General features: G+C 36.7%; 1 protein-coding gene across 7 annotated transcripts in view; it reads left to right on the top strand.

Annotated features, from left to right (window-relative positions):
- The window catches only part of LOC121314084 (ATP-dependent 6-phosphofructokinase, platelet type-like), a 35,330-nt gene extending 19,226 nt beyond the window's left edge, over positions 1 to 16,104 (top strand). For 2 of the 7 annotated variants that reach the window (XM_041246919.1, XM_041246923.1), the window contains 11 exons: positions 155 to 301; positions 1,619 to 1,689; positions 2,482 to 2,569; positions 6,893 to 7,045; positions 7,865 to 8,029; positions 10,533 to 10,594; positions 10,712 to 10,823; positions 11,324 to 11,423; positions 13,045 to 13,050; positions 14,510 to 14,615; positions 15,721 to 16,104. In XM_041246919.1, the coding sequence (XP_041102853.1) occupies positions 155 to 301; positions 1,619 to 1,689; positions 2,482 to 2,569; positions 6,893 to 7,045; positions 7,865 to 8,029; positions 10,533 to 10,594; positions 10,712 to 10,823; positions 11,324 to 11,423; positions 13,045 to 13,050; positions 14,510 to 14,615; positions 15,721 to 15,877 (1,167 nt within the window). In that variant the 3' untranslated portion in view covers positions 15,878 to 16,104. Of the gene's footprint in view, positions 1 to 154; positions 302 to 1,618; positions 1,690 to 2,481; positions 2,570 to 5,284; positions 5,438 to 6,892; positions 7,046 to 7,864; positions 8,030 to 10,532; positions 10,595 to 10,711; positions 10,824 to 11,323; positions 11,424 to 13,044; positions 13,051 to 14,509; positions 14,616 to 15,720 lie in introns of all 7 variants that reach the window. The other 5 variants (XM_041246922.1, XM_041246920.1, XM_041246921.1 and 2 more) reach the window with 3 other exon arrangements.
- Positions 16,105 to 17,098: the final 994 nt, after the last annotated feature.

Here is a 17,098-nt window from a genome sequence, read left to right on the forward strand (position 1 = left end):
CATGCCTCCTGACTTCTTGACCACCCAGAACCTTGCTTTTTTATTGTCTAATGCATTATGAAATGTAACACTGTTCTACTGTCTCAAGCACTGCATGTTTAAAGAACGGATTCAGGGGTGTGCTGTAACTATTTACTTTGATTTATACCTCTAGAGTAGCTTCAATGTGGCTGTCTTGAACGTGGGAGCCCCAGCTGCAGGCATGAATGCTGCAGTCCGCTCAGCCGTGAGGGTGGGCATCACTGAGGGGCACAAGATATTTGCTGTGAATGACGGGTTTGAAGGATTTGCTAAGGGGCAGGTTTGTATTCAGTTGTGTGTGTGTGCGTGTGTGTTTTTATTGAAACCAATGCTTTAAAATCTAATTTCTTGTCTTGTTTGTGTTGTTAACATTGTTACTTGTTCCCTTTTTATTGTGCTGTGAATTTTTTTGTTTATTGTTTATGTTCATTTATGATTAGAAATGCTTCAAATACAGCACTATAGAAAAGCAGCTGCATCCTGGTACCTCTGATACAGGTCGCATGGTCTAATTACAGCTAAATCATCAGAGTAAGTTAGAACTACATGAAGTGATTAAGCAGTTGAAAGCAGCAGCAACTTTTCATCTATAGTCTTGTATTAGAAATCATGTTGTATTCCATATTGAAGTATAAAGTACTTCAAGCAAAATAACTAAAAGATCTTCAATAGAGAGAAGAGAGACCAGTGCTAATAAGATGCAGGAATTTTGATTTTAAAACCTAGGGCAGAAATACTGTTAATTGTCCTGACAAAGAGATTATTTTTTAAACATTCAGCGCATACAACAAATCGGCTAAAACCATCTGATGTAAAGGATTGTATTATGCAAATTATCAGAGTGGTGGAGATTAGTGTGACCTTGTCTATGCTGATGACAGTACACTTGGCATGTTACCCTTATTGCAGTAAGACTGGGAAGTATTTGACGATAAGCACACAGCATAAGTAACTGACAGATAACTGCAAACCAATTACATGCCACCAAGTTCCTTTTATAGCACAGTCCTAGCTATGACATACTTCACTGACCTTCCTGTAATCTACTGCTGAGCACAAGCACCAGGCTTGATACGGAGAATGAACATTAGGTTGAGTTAATTGATTGAAATCCTAAATTCAGCAGCAGGTGATTGCTTTAAATCTTAGCGTTGATAGTAGGCATGGAGAGAGTTGAGTGTCCTATGTTGAGACATTACAAAATACTGGAAGAAACAAAACATAAAATCAGAGATTGAAAAATAAAATGTGGTGACATAGAGTGTAATGAAGCGTTTTGTTTTACTAATATCTTTATCAACTGCTTTGAGATTGGCATACATCAAAGGAACGACAGCAGTGAATTTCATAAGCCCATGTGTATTATAGTGTGTTAAGAGTCATGTTGTAATTGTCAGCAGATTACAGCTGCCAGTGGTCTGTACTGAATACAGGAGAGTGTGAGAATACCTGCTTGGAATTCATAGTCTCTTTTATTCTAGGTATATTCTAACTAATTTCCATATTTTTAACTATGTTAAACCTTATTAATGTGTAAGTATTAACAGACCAGAAGTACTGAAACAACCCACATTTGTTTTCTTTTTTTATCCAATAGATTAAGGAGATCAAGTGGGGGGATGTTGGTGGCTGGACTGGCCAAGGTGGTTCCCTTTTGGGCACAAAACGGTAAAGTCTGACTTGTGATAACTTTTTAAAATAAATACAATATACAGAGTTGCACCTTCATTAAGTGATACACTAGTCAAACACATAGGCTGCGTGATGTAACTTTGTACAAAAATATGATAGATTCTGTTCATACTAAGTCAAACACTTGCACCCCAAATTAGCTTCGATGTAGCTCAACACCTTAGATTTAGCAGTATAATATTATTTTCTAAAAGCAGATGTGGTCTTATACAACAGACTTTTCCCACATAGCCACAAAATGGAGTGCTAGTTACAGGTAACACTGAAGGAAGGAACTAACCACAAAGCCATGTTGACCACTTTCCCTGTTGCATGTGACGTGCCCTAAAATTAACCCGTTGCATCTGCTCTGCAGCTATGGCCAAAAGTGTTGCCTCCCCCTATAAAATTAACAACTTCTTGCTTCATAACGTCGAATGAAACCTGCTGAATAATGTTACGTTAACGTATTGAATTACATACAGCTTTGTAGTTTTCTGTATACTTAATGAAAAAACTGACATAAATTGAAAAATGGGACATTTTGAAGTCTAACATGAAATACCGTACTACTATTATGGCTTCTGGTAGACATTTGCAATATCATTTTGTAGTTTATGTGATTACATGATGTTAAATAAAATATCTAAATTATGTTCATATAGTTTAAAAAAAAAGAAAAGTGAAGGTGATGCAAAACGTTACACTAAGCATGGGGTCCTGCGTTTAGTGCTACATATAACTGAACCCAATTATTTATATTACTGGAATCTCCCTTTCAATTTTTAGAACTCTTCCAGCAAAGCACCTGGAGAAAATCGCAGAGCAAATGAAAGCAAATAAAATAAACGCATTGCTGGTGATTGGTGGATTTGAGGTATGTATTTTCCATGTTATTACAGTAGTTGTAAAGATTGGAGTAAGGTAAGGGAAATTATGATAACTGCAATATGTTAGGAACCAGCCACCATTTCTTATTTTTGTTTGTTTTAAATATGCCAACAGAGTTTACTGATCTTTTTTTTCTGAAGAACAAACAATAAAACTATAAAGCTGTAGATAAAACCACGGTATCTCTACAATACTCGCTGTCACTTTTGTGCAAACTATTGGGAAATGTGTCCCAGTGATGCTGGTATATCACTGAGTAAAGGATATTCATTGTACCAAATCACTTTAGAACCGGGGTTTTCAATCTGTTTAAGCTGTGTACCCCTTTCCAAAAAATGTAGTGCTCTGCGTACCCCCCATCTGAGATAGTCATAATAAAACAAAAACAGAAAAGCTTTGTACAGTAACATGATAAAACAACGCCTTGGAGTATGTGATGGATACAATTATAAAAGTTACTGTATTATAACGGAAAAAAAAAATATATATATATATATATATTATGTTTCCTTTTGGATAAAAATAGTCCCTCAAACAGGTTTCTAGTTGTTGGAAACATCAACATAATTTTATTGTAATTACTGATTAATTAAAAACAACAAAGCCTCCGTGCTAGCCTCAATCACTCAGAAATGACATAGGAATATGACTTGATAGCAAGTGCCAATCATGTATTTTTATTGATAGTGCAATTACAGAAAAGCAGGCAAAGAAAGGTTCACTATCAACGCATCTCTACAGCTGACCTTATTAGGAAAACATGTTATTGGCATTTTTCAATTCTTGGTGACTAAAATGTACAGTACTGATGCAAATTAAAAAATAATAATAAAACGCCTACCCAGTTTCAGTGTGATGGGTGCCTCTGCTTATTAGCACACAAATCACTGATGATGGCAGGGAAATTTACGAGAGTTTCAGTTGTAAGACATTGTTGCCATTTTTAATCTGACAGTATTTCATCTTGATCGCCCTTTGCTAGTAACGTGCTACAATACATATTTTTTCACTGGATTGAAAGCTAAAAACTCTGACTGTCATACCAGAGGTAACAGCTGTTAAAATTAGACTGCATGGCAATACTTCGGTTTCTGATTGGCCATACATTCTGTATTTTGAAATGAATCAATAGTACTTAAGTTACAATAAACTTTAATCGGGTCATTGATATATATATATATATATATATATATATATATATATATATATATATATATATATATATATATATATATATATATATATATGTAAATTAGCCACGTGTGCACTGAACGCTCTGTCACAGCACATCAGTCTGGTGTTAGCAATTAAATGTTGATTACAAGACAAAAGCTTGCAATAGATTGGCAAGTTGTACTAAATAAAATGCGTTGTCCACCATTTCAGAATTTTTCCCAGTTTGAAAACCGCTGCATTAGAAGAAACCACATTACCAACAGATACAGTTTTAATAGTAGTAGTATTTAAATGACACTGACCTGACTGGTACATTCTTAGCTGCCCCTTTATTTTGACAATGTCCATATCAAAAATTGCATTTTTGTTCTTTGACATTTTTCATTCTTAGCTCCCAAGTAAATATTTTGGAGAGTTTTCAAAACAATTTTTGCTTTATTTTTACAACACACGATGATGTTGATATGATAAATGCATGTGTGCTTCAGGTACTGTATTTTTTTTTTTCAAGGTTAAGCGATGGCCCCTGTTACAGAGAACACTAAAAATAAAAATAAAATTTACAAGTAAAAAAGCCTGTCGTCAGACCTGTCATGTTAATAGAAAATGCATTAATTTACTGTGTATTGGTATTGCTTCTGGTCTGCGAAGGGGAACACACGGGTGCGTTAACAGAAATTCAGCAGGACGTTTTTTATTTTTTATTTCGGGGTTTTGACGCAATGGCACGTTCTAGCACAAACACTGCTTAATTGTTTATTAACATTATTCCAATTTAAGCAACACTTGTTGGCAACACTTGTTGACACTAATACTGTGTATGAAGTATTTGTAAAAAGCTTGTTTCTGTTTTATATATACATAGACATTGGACATCTTTAAATAAATGTTGTAGAGTACAGTAATGTTAAACATGGCAAATCCTGTTCATTGCTTACATCTCACTTCTAACCCTTATCATCGTTCTGTATTTTCAGTTTCTCTACCTGTTTAAGATTTTTACATTTTACATGTCACAATTATAAATGACTTGTATAATTTCATCATTTATCCTTCCACCAGCAATATAGCTACATAGATAATGAAACCATGCCACTGAATATGACACATTTAGAAAAATAATGATCAATACAGTGTCTATGGGTATGGCATTGTTTCCTGACAGGAGTCGAAGATTGAGTTCTGTTTATACAATCTAGTGAAATGAAAGCAGCATTACACTCCAAATTGAATGAACTACTACTAAGTTCACATATAAATACTTAAAGAAAATGCCTGTTAATGCTGGTAGAAGGGTATCATTATTTTGTGTTTCTTTTACTTCCTGTCATATTTTTTTAATACATATATTTTTTGGTTGTTGTTTTTTTAAATGTTTTGGTAAATGTTGAGTGGTACCTCTCTGTGTCATCCTGTCCGTTGTGATAGAAAAGGCTCTCCCTCTGGCTCCTACCTTGTCTCTGCCAGTAACTCCAGTCATTTAAATTGTCATTTTTCACATCACTGACCTGGCTGTGCCCTGCAGGCCTACCTGGGACTTGTTGAATTGTTAGCTGCACGTGGGAAATATGACGAGTTCTGTGTCCCTATCGTTATGGTTCCTGCTACTGTCTCCAACAATGTACCGGGTTCAGATTTCAGCATTGGTGCAGATACAGCTCTGAACGCTATCACTGATGTAAGTCTATCTGAGAAGGTGTGTGCACTGACTCAGCCACTAAACCAGATTGGGATCACTGCAACACTCTTTTATCTACCAGCATCACTATCAGCTCTCTCATCCCTAAGACCATTTGCAAGTCAGCCTGACAGGGACCAAAATGATGTCACTGATCTTAACTTGGTTCCACTAGTATTTCAGCACAAATGTTGCAAAGCAAAGATGTCAAAATAAGTCTATGAAATGTATGCCCTTGTATTGACTTGGTGAAGCTGGTAAAGAAAAGTTCAGTTGTTATGGTTTCTGTCAGTGTCAGGTAAGTTGTCATTGAGGCATGCAGTGGAGTCACTCATTGTGTTCCTCAATGTTGTTTTGCCTGCACCTGACTTGTTTCATAACTAAGATCTGTGCTCAGCATAAGGATTTAACTCAACATATTCTTCTGCATGTTTACAATTATTAACACTTTGCATGAATTATTTCTACTTCAGCAACTTTTTGAAAGGCAATCAAATTAAGAACTCCTTTATTACGCATGCCTTGCAACTAACAATAGGACTGTGGACAAGGGTGACTTTTATGTATTCAAATGAAATGTACAGATGTTCTGTAAAAATCCACCATATTAAGACTAGTATTCTTTATTATACGTGCTTTTAAATTTAGGATTCTCATTAAGTGCCATTTAATATGGCTATTTTTAAACAAAGGTGAAGAAAGTTTTGATCTTTGTTGCAAGACATTCCTGAAGGCTGTTTTATACTTCAATTATGTGATCACCATCAAGGGCGATTTCTAGTCTTTCTAGCAATCTAAGGAATGGTCTCCTTTCTCACCTCTAGCTGGTTGTGTCTCGTGGTGATTGGAAGCACGATTGTTCAGTTATTATAAACAATTAATGAACTCTGAAAGGTGACAAAATAAGTCTCCTTATCTAGAATTGTCTAGTCCAGAATAATGTTTGTACTGACTAATGACTGGCTTACACTCAGACTTAGCAAGATCCCTATGAGGTCACTAAAGAAAAGACAGTAAGGCGAAACACATCTTCTGTGTTAAGTAATACAGTGGGGGGGGTTTTGTACATGTTTTCTGACAGATTCAGGGTACAGTGAATTGTTGCCTTAACTTATGCTTGACCACCTTCTGACCTTTCCCACCTGTCTTTGTTGTGTGGGCATGTCATTAACTAACCAGTACCTGTGCTTACCAGTCATAGTCTTCACTTCTGTATGCGAATGTGCCAATGTGAGCCCCCAGCGCAATATGACAGAGCTTTGCTTCAAACATTAAATGTCTTGCATGAATGTCTTTGCCCAACACCATTCTTAGTCTCCTTTTTGCCAATGGGAAGCCAAACCTCCTATCACACGGAAAGAGCCACAAGCAGGGTACATATTCTAAATAATATGTATGTGTCACAATAAGGTGATGCTTTTCATTGGATCTAATGCATTTGTACTGCTGCTTCAGGCATTTGAGTGTTTGCTGCAGTTAACTGAGGCACGTTCCCGCTATGAGGAGTTTTGCATCCCCATGTGTGTGCTGCCTGCTACCATTAGTAACAATGTGCCAGGCACCGATTTATCTATTGGTGCTGACACTTCAGTCAATGCCATTGTGCAGGTAAGGCAGACCTTTCACCTAGTACCTTTTTCTCTGTACACTAAACATGTTTCTATAAATGTTGTATTATTTACTCTAAGTGACAACATTGCATTATTTTAGAAGCACCCACATTCTCAATATGGAATTCATATACAAGTTTTATGTGCAGTAGAACGTCAAGGAGTATAAATATGATTGAATAACCACAATGCTAGTAAGTAAGTGGTGTATAGAAATAGAACAGCATATTCATATAGTGGCATATGAATACAACAGCTATGATAGGCTTCAGGCTTTCTGTAACATTCTGTGTGTGTAAATGACATTAGTTTCCTGGTCCCTGACAATGAACTGGGAAAACTGCCCTGTATTTACTGTAATAGGTACGACAAGGAGTTTGTAGGAGTGTGCAAACATTTTCTTCTTAACTAAGTGCATCATAAATAATTGTAGAATTTCTTTCGAACACAACAATGGAGTTAGGTAATGAATCGACTTAACTGATACCAGTATCATACTGGTGTTCTTATACTAGAAACTGATCATACTGGTATTATTAGGCAATCAAAGCTGGTGAATACTGGTATTGTATGCCACGTCAGTAATCATACAATACATGAAATTACATTACATTTTACAAATGGTGTGTGTTTTGCTTTAACCCAGTGTCCTTAAATTTTGCTAGAGTTAATAGCTATATTTCCTGAGTTGAGACCCAGAAGCACCTGAAATGGTAACATAAACACCAGACATTTGTCCATATTTATATGACTTGATTTCAGTTTTGCTTAGACACAATGCTCTTTTCCTTTTAATGACAGTCTGTTTCTGTGTTAGACCTGTGACCGCATCAAGCAGTCAGCCAGTGGGACGAAGCGTCGTGTGTTTATCATTGAGACAATGGGTGGATACTGTGGTTACCTGGCCAGTGTGGGTGGTCTGGCTGCAGGGGCTGATGCAGCCTATATATTTGAAGAGCCCTTTGATATTCGAGACCTTCAGGTATGTTTGACTACATTCTTAATCTTTTTTACCATAAATAAAAACACAAGAAAATGATTTTCCAGCAAATACCAGTGGAGGGACTTGATATCACTTTCAGGTAGAGGTCCTGCTCCTGGGTTTAGGGCCTTTTGTAGTAGAATTCAGGGACATGCCGGAAGATTCATTTGAAAAAAAATATACATCTGAAAAAAACATTTATATCAAACTGTATGTACTAGTATGTACGGTTTCTCATGTGTGTTTCATGTTCACTGCTCAGTCTGTATGAAAAATAAATAGCTGACACAATTTTTGGGATTCAACAAGTTATTAGAAAGAAAGAAAAATCCATTCAAGCTCTGTTTCGAAAGCCTAAATTTGACAACATTGTCATCATTGTTCAAATGCTAGAATAATTGAACACTGGGAGCTAAAATAGAATCTAGGCATGTCTTGTTTAATGTCAGCCCATGGCCAAGTTATTTAAACAGTAGAGAAGCCTAGGTTCGGATTTCATGCTCAAACTATGTAATGCAATCTCTACATTTTCATTCTTTTCCATTAGTATCAAAGCAACAGGTTCAGATGTGTGCAGATGATCTGGATTTAATTAGCATTGCACAATACTCACTTGTATAAGGCACAGTCCATTTAAAACATTCATTAGGTGGTTTCCATGCAAGTTTTTTGTTTTTTTTTTTACCTCAAGACATTTACTTGAGAAATTTCTTATAAAATGCTTTTTTGGGTTTCCGTTCGCTCAGTTTATTTTACTCGAGTAAACCAGGCTTTTCACCCGACGTCATGCAAATGAATGGGAAAGGTGGGGGTTGATATGTAAATTAGCTATGCGTAAAGTACTAATGCTGTTTTAAAGGTTACCAGTGAAATTTTGTGAAAATGTGGTTTCCATGCGCAGAGAACTGGTACATGAGTGAATCTAAGCTACTGTAATAAAGCAAAATATCTTGTGTCTGGTTGGTTAATAATGTATTTTACTGCTCTTGCCCAAATTGTTTTTTAAATGTCGTTAGTGGGGTGTCATGTTGTTAGTAGTGAATACTGTTTCAACTAATTTATCTTATGACTCATTCATTAAAAATAAACTTGGAGGTGTAAAATTAAACTGACAAACAGATATTGCATATCTCCATAGCTGAAAACTGATGGAGACGTATCATTCAGGCAATACATCAAGGGGTCAGGTGATGCTGCGTGTACGACCCTGGCTTTGATTTAGAAACCCTGCTGTCTGGACGGCTGACAGCTGTTGAGGAAGCATTCAACACCACGCTTGGGCAAATACGGGTAGTGGGCACTTGAAAGGGAGGTGGTGGATACTGATAAAACAGACTGAAGTGCAGCCTTAGTTCATTCCCAACATTTCCACTGCCTGCTGTATCCGGCACAAACTTGTCAACAGCAAAATTAGGTGTTCAGGAATTGTTGGCTGCCTGTGAGACAGACGTGGAAAGTTACCAGTGTTGCCAAGTCTCACAAGAAAAAAAAAGCCTAAAACAAGCGAACCCATGTTAGAGTATGGGTGTTTATGCAGGTTTCAACCAGCAACTCTCAAAAACAAGCCCAATTCTGCTTATTATAAACGGACTTGGAAACTGAGCGTTACCTCAGCCGCCAGTTTCAATTGGACAGGAACGATCTGAAGAGCCTCATGCTGTTTCTTTTAAGCTGTGTTGGATTTACTATTGTGTTAAATATTAATGATGCAAACAAATAAAACGCAGTCAATACGTTCATTTGCAATTTTATTTGGTCAGGTCTGAGAGGGCATCAACAACTTGTTGGATGTTGTTGAGCTGTTTTGGTCGATCGAGCTGGCTCATGACATCCAGTTCACCAACTATATTTACTAAAGTGGAGGGCAGAAACGCATTGCCTTTGGACATAGCTGGGATCAAAAAATGAATTGGGGAATTAATTCAGTTAGACATTTAAGCAGCAAGGATATTCTCAAACAGCTGCATTAATACTATAACAGGGGCAGAACGCAGTTCATGGTAAGTGGTTTTATACAGAACTGTAAGCCCACAAGAGATATTGACAGTCCAGACACAGCAAAACACAATAATTATTATATAACACAAATATTATATATTATCATTAAGGTGAACTACACCACTGCTAACCATAAAATCACCCATCACCCACTACTTTCTGCCGTCTTGGAATTCACAGTAACAACTAACCTGCTCCCTTGAAATATTTATAGTTAAGAATAAACACGCTTATTAACATTTACACGTGAAATGCGGGTTCGCATGAGAAACTGGGCATGGATTTCCTGTGTGTTTCGTCATTTACACGAGTAAATGAGATTTACCCTATCCCTCTCTTAGGCCGTTTTTTTTTCAGCCACAAACCTGATTTACCCGAGTAATTCTCCCAAATGTGAACGCGCATCGCCATTTCACATGTAAATTGACCTGCATGGAAACCCCATAATTGTAGATCGTAAGGAACAAAAATAGTTTATTAATCAGTGTTTACACTTGTATTGCAGGCTAATGTGGAGCACTTGACAGCGAAGATGAAAACAAGCATCCAGCGAGGTTTGGTGCTGAGGTGAGCTGATACACTGGATATCATCCAAAAAATGTTTTGTCTGACGGTATTTTGGCAAGCTTGTTCCTCAAAAACACTATTGTATTTAAGTCATATGTATTCCAAATCGTTTTGCAGAAATGAGAATTCCAACGAGAATTACACAACTGACTTCATCTATCAGCTCTATTCTGAGGAGGGGAAGGGTGTGTTTGACTGCAGGAAGAATGTTCTTGGTCACATGCAGCAGGTATGAGAGAATCTCCCATTCCCATGTAGGCATTACACTTTATTAATCAAAAAAGAAGACTACACATGTGCATATTCGGAAAAATATGTGAAAATCTTAAAGGTGGTGGTGTGGAAAACAAATAATTTCATTGTTTCAATTCATAATGTTTGTGGTAATTGAAGATCAATAACTACCTTGAGATACTCTAAAGGTCAGTGTCATTCAGTCGTTTGTGCAATTGGCCAATAGATTCAATATCTTACGGGCTAAGTAACTTTAATTTTGGTACCAGATTACTTCAGAAAGCAATTTATTGTTTTGACCGAAATAAAGTAAATGTAAACAAACCATACTATACGTCTGAGATTACTGATGGGCCAGTATAACAACATTGGAGAATCACAAGTCACACCATTACTTTACTGCAGTCTAGTTAGACGTTACCTCAAAGCTACTCTTTGACTTAAATGAGTCTGTCTTCTCTTTTAATATGTATTCCATAAATCCTGTTCGTACAGGGCGGTGCACCTTCTCCATTTGACAGAAACTTTGGAACAAAGATAGCAGCTAAAGCTATGCTATGGATTTCTCGGAAACTCAAAGAGACCTACAGAAAAGGTACAGTGTTTGTATTGACAACTCAGGAGGTAGTTCTTGCAAGTACTTCACAACACATTAAGCACTGCAAACTATTACCATGCAATGCTGCTCATTGTGTTTCAGTGACTGGCTCTACACTTGCCACATTACATGATGTGTAAATGATTAAACCCAAGGAGCAATTTTGTGGCATGTCAAATTATGTATATATCTATCTGATTTCTGCAAATGCTTAATAATGTGCTTTGATGGGTTTACTGTATGTTATGTGTGTGTTGTTATTTCCTATCTACAGTGCCTATAGAAAGTCTACACCCCCTTGAACTGTTTTCACATTTTGTTGTGTTAGTGCCTCGGTTTCATGCATTTAAATGAGGATTTTTTCCCCCACTTATCTACACACCATACCTCACACTGTTAAGGGGTAACTGATAACTCCACCCCCCTGAGTTAATATTTGGTTGAAGCTGTGAGTCTGTTGGGATAGGTCTCTACCAAATTTGCACACCAAGATTTGGCAATATTTGACCATTCTTCTTTACAAAACTGTTTAAGGTTCCTTGGAGAGCGTTGATGGACAGCAATCTTCAAGTCATGCCACAAATTTTCGATTGGATTTAGGTCGGGGCTCTGTCTGGGCCACTCAAACATTTACCTTTTTGTTCATTTAGCCACTCCAGTGTAGCTTTGGCTGTGTGCTTTGGGTCACTGTCATGCTGAAAGGTGAACTTCCATCCCAGTTTCAGCTTTCTTGCAGAGGGCAACAGATATTGTTGTCACATGCACACTTTGACCAGTCTTGGCCATAAGCCTGTAGCTCTTGCACAGTTGCCATTGGCCTCTTGGTAGCCTCTCTGATCAGTCTCTTTCTTGCTCGGTTATCCAGTTTGGAGAAACGGCTTGATCTAGGCAGGGTCTTGGTGGTGCCATACACCTTCTACTTCTTAATAATCGTCTTGCTCCAAGGGATATTCAAGGCTTTTGATATTTTTTTTATACCCATCCCCTGATGTGTGCCTTTCAACAACTTTGTCCCAAAGTTCTTTTGAAAGTGCCTTGGTGATCATGGTTGAGTCTTTGCTTTGAAATGCACTACTCAGCAGAGGGAACCTACAGGAACTGCTGAATTTATCCTGAAATCATGTGAATCACTACAGTTTAACACAGGTGGAGGCCACTTAACTTGGTGTGTGATTTTGAAGGCAATTGGTTAAACCTGAGCTAATTTAGGGGGGTGGACACTTATCCAACCAAGCTATTTCAGTTTTTATTTTTAATTATTTTTCTGCAAATTTTTTGAATATTTTTTTCACTTGGAAGTTGTGGGGTAGGCTGTGTAGATAAATGAAAAAAAAAAAAAAAAAAAAAAAAACTATTTTAATGTATTTTAATTCCAGGCTATAAGGCAACAAAAGGTGAAATTTTGAAAGGAGGTGCAGACTTTATATAGGCACTGTATGTACTTGCTGTATCTTTTTTACACTAACTAGGAGTTACCATTAACCCACGTTGTCACAGATTAATTTGTAAATGTTTTCCACAACTTGTTATAAATTTGTAACTGAGGCTGTAGTTAAATCTGCTCTTCCTTCTTTTTATTTTGTCTCGTTTTTGTTGCGGTCTGCATGGATTGCCTTAGATGAAGGTAAATTGTTTCATTTATTGCTGTTAGAGTTGAGGGATTAAATATTACCAATAATAACTATTGCTGCATTTTGTTTTGACAGTTATGGATTTCACAATTTCTGTGAAATGTACGCATTGCTGTGTAATATATAGTTCCCCATGAAAATTATCCAGTTTTTAAAGAATAGTGTAAATGTACATATTGCATCAGAGATCCAACATTTGTCTGCTAAAGATCGCACTGTCCAGTACTAGAGGGGGGCATTTCATGTGTCTGTTGTTATTTTTACATTTATTTATGTTTTTGTTTTGTTTGATAATTCACTGTTGGTGAAAACAGAATGTCTTTAAAAGGTGCACATAAAAATGAAATATTCTGCAATGTTTTTAATGTGCATTATGTTGAAATAGCTATTTTTACACTGGGAAATGCAGTGACATTTACTACTGTGAAAAAAATACAGCCCTAATAATAATAACTCATAATTAGTTATGATATTCATCTAGTTTAATGATATGTGTAAAACATGACTTACTGTATTTATTAAAAACATGTTTAATTTTAATATAAATGATTTGGAAATTCTATTATATCCCGTTAACAGTAAGCATTCTTGTATTAAAGTAATAACTAGGGGTGGGCACCAATATCGAAATCAAGACATACATTCTATTGCTAATACTGATAAAAATACAAACACAATATAATCAAATGTATTTTATATTAAGATACAACAAACCCTGTGCATACCATAGTCTCATAGGCAAACATCACACATAAAAGTTTTAGTTAAACATTTTTTTCCATTGATTGGTGTTTTTCTTTTTCTAAGAATCTGAGTAACAAATGTATTTCCACCATTCAATAGCTATGAATCAAGAAAGACAACAAATCCACTACCTGTGTACCCTCTTGTGTGCTCTACTCCCGTTTCTTCACCGGCTTCCTCTCACCGGCCCATCCCTTACTGGAAACTAGATCCTGTTTTCAAAAAGTGTGCATCAACTAATTAAGAAACAGGATTGTCTTTTTTAAAGGGATACAAACCTAAAAACAAACATGACATAAAAAACCCATACTAAACAAAATATTGTCAATTTATTGTCTTAAATAATATAATATTTGGGTATATATATATATATATATATATATATATATATATATATATATATATATATATATATATATATTTCAACATGTGACTGCATTGTAGCCTCTCAATTTAAGATGGAGTTCTTTATCAATGTAGCCGGTTTCCTGTTTGTTGTTAATTGATTGAACAGGCTGTTGAGTCTTTAAATTGCTTGCTATCAGTGCAGGAATACATTTGTTTGCCAGTTCTACACAACAGATAGATTCAATGTTAATGTTAGCATGTTGTACTGCACTGTATCTGTTAACATGAGTGGTTTACTTGATAGTGCTTTGCTGTACTGTCCTGGGTATTTGTTTTACTAATGGTGTCATGTCCTTGCAGGAAGAGTTTTCGCTAATACTGATGATACAGCTTGTCTGTTGGGAATGCGCCGTCGTGCTTTTGTCTTCCAACCAGTTGTCGACCTCAAGAATGAGACAGACTTTGTGTAAGTGTCTTAAGCCCGAGACAGACAGGCGTGGCGCAGCACCGCTGGGCATTGTCAGGGTGTGGTACCGCTACTCTGCACCCGGGCACACAGGAGCGGTATGCACTACGCGATACAGCACCAGCACCACACCGTAGGCGTACTCTACATGAATATAATTTGCATTATGGACAAAAGTTTTGCATCATCTAGTAGAATATTAGGATGCAGGCATAATTAAAAACAAAACAAACAAAAAAAAAAAAACCTGTATTAACATATTTTTGATATTTTATTTAACATCATGCAATTTAAGAAACTACAAAATTGTATCTCAAAAGTCTACCGGAAACTACAATAGTAGTACAGTATTTCATGTTAGATTTTGAAATGTCACATTTTTCAATTTTTGGAAAACTAGAAAGCAATATGTAATTTCAATATGTCAGTGTATCATTATTAATTTTATAGGGCCTAATGCTAAACTTTTGGCCATAGCCATAATGCCCCCTATATAATCTACTAAATAAAAACACTGGTTTGTTTTTCAACATTGTTTTTCTGTCATCTATATGCAGGTTTATGAAATAAGTGATCTGAGCTTAGAAACATACAATACATTGCTGACAGCAACTAGCCTACTACTAAAGTGTTAGAAAATATATCCTTTTACAGCCAGTAGTAAAAATAGTGAACTACAGAAATAATAAAAAAAAAAGGCAAGAAGGATGCTAATAAGGGGTGATGTATAAAATACTGACTTCCTGTCCTTTTATGAAATATGGGAGGGATCAATAACTTCAGGGTGCTTGGACACCTCCGTAGACAACACTTTCATTCATGATTTTTCCTGGCAAGCACGTGTTGTCAGTACTTGGCTGTGATTGGTTAATCCACAGACATGTACGCCTGCTCAGCTGCTCCCTGGGACTGGCAGTATCGTCCTACACTGATCTGTCCAACACCCATGTGAAAGCCGTGGCAAAATACGGCCTGTATGTCCTGGCTTTAGGAGGAAATCCTAAGCTATAGATCGAAAGTTATACATGTACTTTGTAACATGTTATGCGTGTTTGTTTGTTTTTGAAAATAAGACTTGTAAGAGTCTTCTCTGTTTTGTCACCAGTCACAGAATTCCGAAAGAGCAATGGTGGCTGAAACTCCGCCCACTGATGAAGATCCTGGCAAAGTACAAGACCAGCTTAGATGTCTCGGAGTCTGGTCAGCTGGAACATGTGGTGCGCCATCGTCGGCCAGAAGAGTCTGAAGGCGTGCCTGCCTAAATGGATGGACCACAAGCATTTAGTTACTTTAGATCTCTTTTAGCATCAACTTTGCAGAGCGCTAAAAAAACTAAATAGCTTTTACAGTTAATGTACCAGCACTTTATCCTCCTCAGACCCAAGGGTGCCGTTCATTTTTTATTTTTTTTTATTTTTTTCTTGACCTTAAGCTGTAGGTGAGTTGAAAGGTAAGGGTCACTAAATTTCTACTTTCACTTTTTGGGGGCAAGATACATCGGTAAATTAGTCAGGGGTAGGTACCCTTGGCTCTCTCCAATCGATTCCTCTGCAGGTCTTTATTCCAACCAGGACCTATTATTTAATTGACAAAACCTTGGAGTTAGTCCTGCAATGGGATGGATTGGAATCACCCATACCTATGCAGGGATACTCAACTTGGTCCTAATAAGAACATATCGGTTCTAATTAATTAATTTAGGGTATAGTTGGAACAAAAATCAGGAGGGACAGCATCCCTCGAGGACCAGGGTTGAGTAGTCCTGCTTTAGTGTTTCCAAAGATTAACAAAAACACTGTTTAATACAATATAAACCACACAGGAGGTTCTGTAAAGGCTCCATTTAAATGCATTTTAGGTTCCAGCACCTAAAACCTAGTTTTTAATTTTATACTGAAAACTCAAACATCCACTTAAATTGATACAGGGACTGAGGAGGATATTGGAAACAATGGGTCCTGTTTTCATGTTATTCACAATCCTGTTTAAAACAAACCAGGAACTAGTTTGATCAGCTTGCATTCACAGGATGTTCTTCCCTGCTTGCCAGCACAGAAAAGCACTTGCTTTATTCCACTTGTCGTTTTGAATGTCCATGTAACTGCACTTTGTACCAGATGTTAGTTTGTGTGATGTGTTAGAGACACCAATACAATAAAACAGCTGCAAACTTGTTCAAAATATTGTATTGAGTGTATTTGTTCCATTTTGTATGTATCTTGGAATAGTATTTAATTAGAATGTGTTTAATATTGCTACCTTAAGGAAATGGTCCGGGTTCATCCAGACACTCATGCCAATATTGAATTTACACAAATGGATTTTGTCACAATGTACATGGTCATACAGTATAATGATCCACTTGCTGAAACTTTCCCAAGGTCACACCTCTTACTAATATGGCATGGCACAATGAACAGCGTAACCACCCTCTGTAATACTACCATACTGTTAATTCATTTTGTTGACAGTGCACTTTACCC

Source organism: Polyodon spathula, chromosome 4 (assembly GCF_017654505.1).
Source record: "Polyodon spathula isolate WHYD16114869_AA chromosome 4, ASM1765450v1, whole genome shotgun sequence".
NCBI lineage: Eukaryota > Metazoa > Chordata > Actinopteri > Acipenseriformes > Polyodontidae > Polyodon > Polyodon spathula.